The following is a 10,648-nucleotide window of genomic DNA, read 5'->3' on the forward strand; positions in this document are numbered from 1 at the left end:
TGTTTTTCAGACTGGAGGCCTGTGACCAGTGGAGTGCCACAAGGATCGGTGCTGGGCCCTCTACTTTTTGTCATCTACATAAATGATTTGGATGCGAGCATAAGAGGTACAGTTAGTAAGTTTGCAGATGACACCAAAATTGGAGGTGTAGTGGACAGTAAAAAGAGTTACCTCAGATTACAACAGGATCTGGACCAGATGGGCCAATGGACTGAGAAGTGGCAGATGGAGTTTAATTCAGATAAATGCGAGGTGCTGCATTTTGGGAAAGCAAATCTTAGCAGGACTTATTCACTTAATGGTAAGGTCCTAGGGAGTGTTGCTGAACAAAGAGACCTTGGAGTGCAGGTTTATAGCTCCTTGAAAGTGAAGTCACCGGTAGATAGGATAGTGAAGAAGGCATTTGGTATGCTTTCCTTTATTGGTCAGATTATTGAGTACAGGAGTTGGGAGGTCATGTTGCGGCTGTACAGGACATCGGTTAGGCCACTGTTGGAATATTGTGTGCAATTCTGGTCTCCTTCCTATCAGAAAGATGTTTGGAAACTTGAAAGGTTTCAGAAAAGATTTACAAGGATGTTGCCAGGTTGGAGGATTTGTGCTACAGGAAGATGCTGGACAGGCTGGGGCTGTTTACCCTGGAGTATCAGAGGCTGAGGGGTGACCTTATAGAGGTTTACAAAATTATGAGGGGCATAGATAGGATAAATAGACAAAGTCTTTTCCCTGGGGTCGGGGAGTCCAGAACTAGAGGGCATAGGTTTAGGGTGAGAGGGGAAAGATATAAAAGAGACCTTCGGGGCAACTTTTCCACGCAGAGGGTGGTCCGTGTATGGAATGATCTGCCAGAGGATGTAGTGGAGGCTGGTACAATTGCAACATTTAAGAGGCATTTGGATGGGTATATGAATAGGAAGGGTTTGGAGGGATATGGGCCAGGTGCTGGCAGGTGGGACGAGATTGGATTGGGATATCTGGATGGGTTGGACCGAAGGGTCTGTTTCCATGCTGTAAATCTCTATGACTCGATGAATCTACTAGCTATCACCAGCCATTGTATTTATGGTGACCTATGAGGTCACTCTGCTGGGTACTTGATCTTCTGCTTCAATTTATCCTGTAAGAAATAAACCTTGTAACTGTGAGCAAAGAAAAGCAAGTTTCCCACCAAATTCCCATGCTGCTTCTAAATTCCCTGAGCTATATATTCACTCCGGCTGCGTCTTACTCTGGATAAGATCTCTCCTTCCTCACCATGCGCAACTTACTTAGTAAGCTAGGCCAAAGTGAGAACTGCAGATGCTGGAGATTAGAGTCAAGAGTGTGGTGCTGGAAAAGCACAGCAGGTCAGGCAGCATCCAAGGAGCAGGAGAATCGATGTTTCAGGCTAAAGCCCTTCATCAGTAAGCTGCCCAGTAGGGTTACATAAAATAACAAATTGCTTTAAACAGGCTCTTTATAATCACTTGGTTCTGAGGAATATATGCATTTTTTTTTTGGATTATTATAACCAGTTTCTTTCCTTCATTACAGTTCTTTCCAGGACTTTACTTGATAGTGAATCATCTCACATACGCGTGGTGTCAAAAGTCTACAATCCAGATGTTAATCCAGACATAACAGAAAAGAATCCAGGCTTAGACAGAGAAATTCCTCAAACATTATTGTCAGGAAGTCAGAACAGCACACCTGAAGCTTCTGACTTGGCAATCAAATCAACACTGAACATCAATTCCTCTTCAGACATGGATAGAATAGTGAAGACTACTGTCCAAGATGACACAAGCCTGGGCAGGGCAGCATCGGGAAATGATAAAGGTGGTGGCTATGGTATCTCTCCTTCAGCGGTGAACGCACCAAACTGGACAGAGCACACTGCAACAGTAATCATAAAAGCACATCCACGGTCAGATGAAATGTAGCAGAGTGTTTCCTGTCAATGAATTGTACATAATTTGTTTTTGAAATGGAGGAGTAAAATGAACGTATGTTTTTCATGTAGATACCGTGGAAGTTTGTTCTTTGAATTACTTAATAAGTAAAAGAAACTCAGCATCATTTGCAGGAATGGGTTGGCATTTTTTTTTATTTCTAATAAGTTGCATTGTCTCATTAGTGTGATAAAGTGGCAGTTACCAAAATCCTGTTTTGTAGCCAGTGTAAATGATTAAATACTGCAGTATCATGTCATGGGTTCATAAGTTTGTCTAACCTTTATTTAGAAACATCGTTCTATATTTTGAACATGTGTTTCCTGTTTCCTCCCTTCTCAAGATCCTCTGAGAAGTAGCCTCTCCAGTTTCTGTGCTACTGATTCATCATGTTGTATTACTCCATTTGAAACACAGCACATATTAAAATGTTTCTTCGCCATTAGATTGTGCAGCTGGATTTGTGGTTGTTTGAAGGGATCAACTCCTTTCTCTGTAAATCTGTCAACTGCAGTTCCCTTTGCCCATTTGCATTGTATTGTTACAGCTTAATATACTTCCTTTTGTAAGAATGTTCTTTCTAACATGTATTCATTTCCTGTTCATTATCTGGCTATCTGCTCCTGACTTATTTTTAACTAAGCCTCTTGCAATCATTCATGGAGAGTAGTAGAGTTTATCAAGGCATAGCTGCTCTTTGTACTTCATTTGCTGGCATCAAACATATATGGCTCAAATTGATCACGAAGTGCAGCATAACAATCTAAATTTCTGTCTGTTGCCCTGTTTGTTTACCCGCACCTCCTTGTTTCTGTTAATCTTGTCTTATGTTGTAAAACAGTCTAGCATATGACTGGATGGTTCATCACAAGTTTAGTATGTGATTACGAAATATGACATTTGGACAACTGCCTACTAGAAACGGAAGTAAGTCATTCAGCCCCTTAAGTCTGTTGTCCAATTCAGTTAAATCTTGGCTGATCTGTGTGCTAACTGCATTTACTCACTTTCGCCTGACCTAACCAAACCCGATCAATTTAAAATTTGAAATTCCTAATTTATAATAGCTTAACAGATTTTAGGGAAGAGGTCTCCAGATTTTATCTACCCATTATGTAAAGCAGACTCTGAATCTGATAATTAATGTTTGAACTATTATGTTAAGGGTTTGATGGGTTACTCGTAATTTCAAAACATTTTGAAGTTAATATTTTGAGGCAGCAGAGCCCATGCTGGTTTAGATTAGATTAGATTAGATTAGATTACTTACAGTGTGGAAACAGGCCCTTCGGCCCAACAGGTCCACACCGCCCCGCCGAAGCGCAACCCACCCAGACCCATTCTCCTACATTTACCCCTACACCTAACACTACGGGCAATTTAGCATGGCCAATTCACCTGACCTGCACATCTTTGGAATGTGGGAGGAAACCGGAGCACCCGGAGGAAACCCACGCAGACACGGGGAGAATGTCTTTCAACCAAAATTCTTTTTTTGTTTGCCTTTAACTTTTCATTGCTATCAACTCTGCTTGACGTTCCACATCACTGGAGTTGCTTGTAAGTCTCTGATAGGTTCAGCCTACAAGTAGCTTCATCATTCAACTATTAACGATGAAGAAGGGCTATCCAAGATAATACTTCTAGGTTTACAGAAATATAAAGTTTGTTGCCTTTAGAGATAATTTTGTGCCATTCAGGTTACAAGGCATCTGCAATGCTACATGCTGCAACATGCTATCAATGTTTGTTAGATTAAATTGCTGTACTGCATTAAACTTCATAGTGAAGGAACTAATTATCCTATTAATGTTTCTCAGCCTTTATATTCAGCACACTCTATTTTTCAGTATTTCTGAGACTCTCTCAGGCAATATGTTGTACTGTCTGCTTTATCTTTTTATGTAAGATCCATACTATCTGACGTTTTGAGATTTTCATCTACTTCTGAATGATGCTTTATCCCCTCTCTGTACTGGTTTATGGACATGTTATCTTCCTGCAGGATGTTCATTTCCATTACACTGAGCTGACAATTTCATTTTGTACTTTAAGACTTGCACACTTCTAGTGGCAGGCCAGATCACTTCCTCTGGGCACACAACCTGATTTCCCAACCCCCATCTCTCACCAACATGTTTTTTGATCTCCATGTCCTGTAATCAAGCTGTTCATCACCAAACCACAGTCCAATGTCATTAACTTCCCATCTCTTTCTCCTGTTGCTTTTCCTTCCCCTCTCACAGCCCCTAAAGAAGCCAGACTTTAACATTTAGTTTTTATTCATTTACATATGAGGGTGTCACTGGCTTGGCCAGCATTTATTGTCCATCTCTAATTACTCAGAAGGCAGTTGAGAGTTAACCACATTGTTGTGGGTCTGGAGTCACATGTAGTGCAGACCAGGTGAGGATCGCAGTCTCCATTCCTGAAGATGAGTTTTCCCTGACAATCAACACCGGTTTCTTGGTCACTATTACACTTTTTAAAATTTTGGGTATTTAGTGAATTCAAATTCCAAAGTCTGCCATGAACATTATCTGGGTGTCCACGTTAATGGTCTTAGCGATAAGTGCACAAGGCCATTGCCTTTCCTCAAACATCAACATCCACTTGAACTATTGCCCTGTCTTCCTGTTTGATTGTGAAGGCCCGTGGGATGTTTTGTTAAAGCTACCATATAAATGCTTTTTCTTTTCTTTTAGCTGCTATCAAAGTGGCTTCACTTTTTTTATTAATCTAATCAACCTGTAGCCCTAAATCAAAAGAGAGAAATGGTTCAGTTTGCGATTATTCTGTTTTACAGAAGGGTAGGTGTAAGCATATAGGAAATAAACATCATAAAATTTGACTCTATGCTTGCTGGCAGCATGTAAATATATTGTGTATCTGTGAATAACTATTAAAAGTAAAAAGTACTGTAAGGAAGTACAGTTAGTTCAAAGCATACAATGAATTGCATAAGTTGAAAATTTAAAACAAGCTATTATAGTCATGTTTATTCTTATGATCTGCTATAATAATCTTAGTTGGAATATCTGAAACTTGTTTTAGGAACTGTTTAATATTTTACACACACTTTCCTTCAGTTGAGCTATCATTATCTATAACTATGCATGTTACCATTCCCTACTCTATCATACTAGATAATATGTAGCATTAAATTGCTTTAAAAACTATGTAACAATAATCATTAATTTCTTTTAAAGCCAATGAGTGAAAGGCAGTACTAGTTATTTTCAATGTTATTTTCAACTTTTCACACTAGTTTATTTGTTCAAAGCTCTAATGTAACTGCAGGAACAGTTTCGGGAATATTGTAGTCATACCGCACTAAATGTCTTTTCTATGATTGCATTAATTCCTGCCTGATGCTTTTGTTCAGCTGCCTGAATATGCTGGAGTTTTAGAATATATCTGCATTGTTGCTCTCTGTATGTGAGACTTCTGTACATATTAAAATATAATTTTGAAAATTTACATTTTAAATAATTTGTGGCATTAAATGTTTTGCTTTATGATTTATACTCTTCACATATAATTTACTGTTTCCCCCAGAGCAAACTTTGTGTAACTCCCTGTTAATAATGCTGCATTGTTCTGCATTACAGCTTCCATCATTGGACACAGCCCATTCAGTGAACAAAAAGTCTAACTTCAAATTGGTGTAATTCACACATTACTGATCCTGTGCCACGAGTGCCTCACAGAACTTTTCCAAAATATATGCTAAATTACAGCAGCAAGATGATTAGATTGATTGATTACCTACGGTGTGGAAACAGGCCCTTCAGCCCAACCAGTCCACACCGACCCTCTGAAGAGTAACCCACCCAGACCCATTTCCCTCTGAATGACGCACCGAACACTATGGGCAATTTAGCATGGCCAATTCACCTGAATTGCACATCTTTGGACTGTAGGAGGAAAGCAGAGCACCTGGAGGAAACCCACGCAGACACTGGGAGAATGTACAAACTCCGACACAGACAGTCACCCAAGGCTGGAATCGAACCTGGGACTGTGAGGCAGCAGTGCTAACCACTGAGCCACCATGCTGCCCTAAATGCTACTTAGAGATAGCAGCTTGGGAAGGGTCAGTCAGGAGTCCTATACTTCCATGATTGATGGAAATTGTGCCTGGGAATATTAAATGGATAGCATTAAGTTCAGTATAAAGTCCAATTCATGTTTTATTGATTCACTCAAGGGCTGTGCGCATTGTTAGCTGGGCCAGCATTTAGACCATAAGACATACGAGTAAAAATTAGGCCATTCAGCTCATCGAATCTGTTCTGCCATTCAATCATGGCTGATAAGTTTCTCAACTCCATTCTCCCACTTTTCCCCCTAACTCTTGATCCCCTTGACAATCAAGAACTTATCTATCTTTGTCTTAAATATAATCAATGACCTGGCCTCCACAGGCCTCTGTGGCAATGAATTCCATAGGCTCACTGAATATAGACCCAGAATCCTCAAACGTTCCTCATGTTGAACTTTTCATTTATTACCCGTCCTGAACTGCTCTTGAGAAGCTGATGTGAGCTGCCTTCTTGAACCACTGCTGACCAGTGGTGTAGGAATATCAACAAAGCTGTTAGGGAGGGAATTCCAAAATTTTTCCCAGTGACACTGAAGTAATGATGACATATTTCCAAGTCAAGATAGTGGTTGAAGGGGAATTTGTATGTGGTGGCGTTCCCTGTTGCCCTTGTCATTTTAGATTGTATGAGTCATGGATTTGGAAGGTGCTGTTGAAGGAGCTTTGACGAATTGTTGCAATGCATCTTTTAGATGTTGCCACTGTGCATCTTTGATGGTGGGAGTGAATGTTGAAGATCTTGGATAGGATATCAATCAAAAGCCTCCTTTATGTGGATGATGTCAAAGTTATTTAGTGTTGTTGGAGCTGCACTCATTCAGGAAAGTGGAGAGTATTCCATTCCTGCCAATCGTTGGAAATGGTGGACAGACATTGTGCAGACCCAGAGGTGAGTTACTTCCTCAGAATTCCCAATCTGCAATCTGTTCCACCACAATTGATAATGGCTGGTTTAGTTCAATTTCCAGTCAATGGTAACCCCGGGGCTATTGGCAGATGGGGATTCCGCAATGGCAATGCACTCAAATATAAAATGGAAATATTTGAATCACTCTTGTTGGAGATGCTCATTGCCTGGCACTCATATGGCTGAATGTTATTTGCTATTTATCAACACAAGCTTGAATGTTACTACATATGGAAGTGTGCTGTTTTAGTATCTGAGGAATCGTGAATGATGCTGAGTGTTGTAATCATCGAACATCCTGTTTCTGACTTTATGATGGAGGGAAGGTCCTAGATGAAACAATTGAAGATGTTTGAACCGAGATGAATGCCTGCAGTAATTTCCTGGATTTGAGGCGATTGACCTTTTTCTTCATTCAGGGAATGTGAGCTTCCTTGACTGGGTCAGTGAATAAAGGCAGAACCTGTTTGACTATTCTCAAAAAATAAACCTTTTTAGAAACAGCTTAGTGAATCTCTTTAAAACGGCCTCCTTTGCCAGTAGACACATCCTTAACTACAAGTACACAGAACCCCAGGTTCAGTCTCACCATTGCCCTATAGAGTTGTAACAAGACTTTGCTATTTTTGAATATCCAACTCCCTAACAGCAAAGCCCAAACTTCCATTTGCCGCCTTAAATACTTTATGTACCTGCATGCTAATGGTTGTGTTTTATGCAGAAGAACACCCAGATCCCTTTGTACTGCATGTTTTTTGGAGACTATCCAATTAAATATTAATCTGTCTTTGATTCTTCTGACCAAAATGTAGGTGCTTGCACATTCCTGCACTAAACTCTGCCATTGCTGTATCACCATACATGATGGAAAAATACCTGGAACTTAATCTTGCAAATGTTCTGTCTCTTAAATGCCTTTGGATTTTCTATGATTGTGAGTGAAGTTATAACTTTCACATAAGCCAGATCACTACCCAGGTTACACTGGTAATTTTGGAGCAAATCTGACTATCAGTGTTCCAGACATGAAATCACATTATAAGCGTACTTTATACAAAGGAACAAGTATATAATCTCTACTTATACCATTTATTAAACTGTTGGCTTTCAATCCATTTTCTGGAGGACAACCTAGGTCCTTCCCCAGCAAAAGCATTTGAGCAGTATCTATCCCTTAAGATAGTTACAGATTTAGCTGTATCATTTGAAGAATAAGAAATTACATTTCATCTTGACAAAATCTTGTTTTTTTTATTCACTTATGGGATGTGGGTGTTGCTAGCTAGCCAGTATTTATTGCCTGTCCCTATCTGCCTTTGAACTGACTGCTTGCTATTTCGGAGGAGAGTTGAGCATCAATCACATTGCTGTGGAGCTGAACTCACATGTAGGCCAGACCAGGTGAATAAAACAGATTTCTTTTCCTGTTGGACATTAGTGAGTCAGATGGGTTTTTTTCCACCAATCGGCAATGGTTTTGTGGTCATGAGTAGATTTTTACTTTATTGAATTTAAATTTCAGTATTTGCTATGGTGGGATTTGAACCCAGATTCACAGAACATTAACTAAGTTTCTGGATTTAGTCTAGTAGTACTGCTACTAGACCATTTTCTCCATTTGTCAACTTTATTTACATTTCCTGTGCTCAGAGGACTGCTTACCTTCGGTCTCATGGTTGCAGCTAAACCTACAATTTATGATCATCACCATCTCGGCTGTCTATCTAGCTGTTGCAACCCTATTGTCTTCAACATGGGGATCAATTGCTGCAGATGTTGAAGTTTTAAATTCTTCCAAGAAAACAATTTATCTGAGAGCTTCATATGTGGTTTTTTTTCCTAATGTTTATCAAAAACATTCAAAATTACTTTTCCTTTCAAAGTAGTTCTACCCAGGCAGTTTCCTTAAATTTCAAAGCCTTTCTTGTATGCTTCAAGAACCAATTGATACCTAGTCAGAATACCAAGATGCCTATAGGGAATGAACTGCTAGAGGAGGTGTTGGAGGCTGATACAATTACAACATTTAAAAGGCATCTGGATGGGTATATGAATACAAAAGGTTTAGAAGGATTTGGGTCAAATGCTGGCAAATGGGACGAGATTAATTTAGGATATCTGGTTGGCATAGACTAGTTGGACTGATGGGTCTGTTTCTGTGCTGTACATCTATATGATTCTAACAGTTTAGCTTTTAGAGATTGATTTCAGAGATACTAATTGCTGAAACTTTCTTAATCACACAGTACTTCACAGCTATATCTTCAAATAGTTTTCTTTAAGGGTTGCTTCATTGCAAGTCTCTCTGCAATTGAATAACTGTCACATCTGGGGCAAAACAGAAACCAAAAGCCCAGAGGCTGTTGCTAGGCAAATGTTAGCACAAACCCTTTCAAAATTTGTTCTGGTTTAAAGTCTTTTCCCCAAAGTTGCTTGGCTTTTTGCAAACAACAGACAATCACCAGTTCTCTTGAGCTTTTGATGTTTTCCTTCCAAAAAGTCACAAATCCTTTGCAATGCAGATATTGTCCAACTTTCATTTCCAATTCTTATAATCCATAAATATATATGTATTCCCAATGATGTGCCTCTAACATACACATAGCTACACTAGGTTTCAGGCTCTATGTGTTTCTCTTTTCTCCTTTAACTCTTCCCATGCTGTACTTTTTACATCCAGTGAGGGGTAGCTCTATGATTTCCTTTCAAGATTGTTTCAGGTTTCTAAACCCTTCAGGCAATAACCACTTGTTCAGGAGGCAGGGTTGTGGGGTGGGGGGAGGTGGAAAGAGGTTATGGCTGTTAGGAATAGGGTTTAGTTTTGACATTGTTTGGATTTCAATTGGGTCACAAAGAAGGAAACTTTCCAGCTCAGCTTCTGCCTTTCTGTAAAAAGTCCTCAATTTAAGTTCAGTATGGGAACTGAAAGCAGCTGATCTTCTGAGAACCACCTGACAGCGTTCTTCACAACAATTCTTGAGTGAATTGTATCTGCAGAAGTCGCACAGAGATAACTGCCTAACCTTGGTGGCACCTACCTGTTTGTGGCAGGATGTTGACTGAAAGTAATTTTATTTTCTAATCTTTTTTTCCTTTGAGAGATATTATTATCAATCATCTCAATCTCTGCAGGGAAAATCATTATGTTTCTTTACTTGGTGTGCGCTTGTTGACTTATTTATATTTTTACGTTTCAAACTACTCTGCATCATTACTGAATATATCATGCTTCTGTTCTTTATTAAAACACCTTACTGATGCATTTTTTAAACTCTGAACCTGATGTAGAGAAGGCATACAATTTGTCACAATGTGCCTAAATATCTGTTGTGCTTTTGAAGTATTGAGATGGTAGAGAGACCATGCACTTCTCCAACCTTGATCATAACAATATTATTTTTGTTTATTCTTGACACATGTACTTTACTGGCTATGTCAGAATTTATAGACTGTCCCCAACAGCCATAGAGATGCTGGTATTGAGTTGCCTTGCTTTCTTGAACCACTGCCACCCTTGGGATGTGCGATCACATACAGTGTTGTTCGGAAGGGAGCTCCAGGATATTAGCCAGAAAGTGGGTGATCGTAGTGGTTCCATACATCCACTTACCTTGTCCTTCCAGGTGATTGGGGTCATCGGTTTGTGTGAGTTGCTCTACCCTATAACCTTCAAGGATCTGCATACATGTAGCCCCTTCCCCTCTC

At 39.6% G+C, this 10,648-nt stretch overlaps 1 protein-coding gene across 1 annotated transcript in view; it reads left to right on the forward strand.

Moving 5' to 3' along the window:
* The window catches only part of LOC122548571 (cyclic AMP-responsive element-binding protein 3-like protein 3), a 19,317-nt gene extending 16,941 nt beyond the window's left edge, over positions 1-2,376 (forward strand). The window contains exon 7 of the mRNA XM_043687409.1: positions 1,534-2,376. Within this exon, the coding sequence (XP_043543344.1) occupies positions 1,534-1,922 (389 nt within the window). The 3' untranslated portion in view covers positions 1,923-2,376. The remainder of the gene's footprint in view (positions 1-1,533) is intronic.
* Positions 2,377-10,648: the final 8,272 nt, after the last annotated feature.

This window comes from Chiloscyllium plagiosum, chromosome 1 (assembly GCF_004010195.1).
Source record: "Chiloscyllium plagiosum isolate BGI_BamShark_2017 chromosome 1, ASM401019v2, whole genome shotgun sequence".
Lineage (NCBI taxonomy): Eukaryota > Metazoa > Chordata > Chondrichthyes > Orectolobiformes > Hemiscylliidae > Chiloscyllium > Chiloscyllium plagiosum.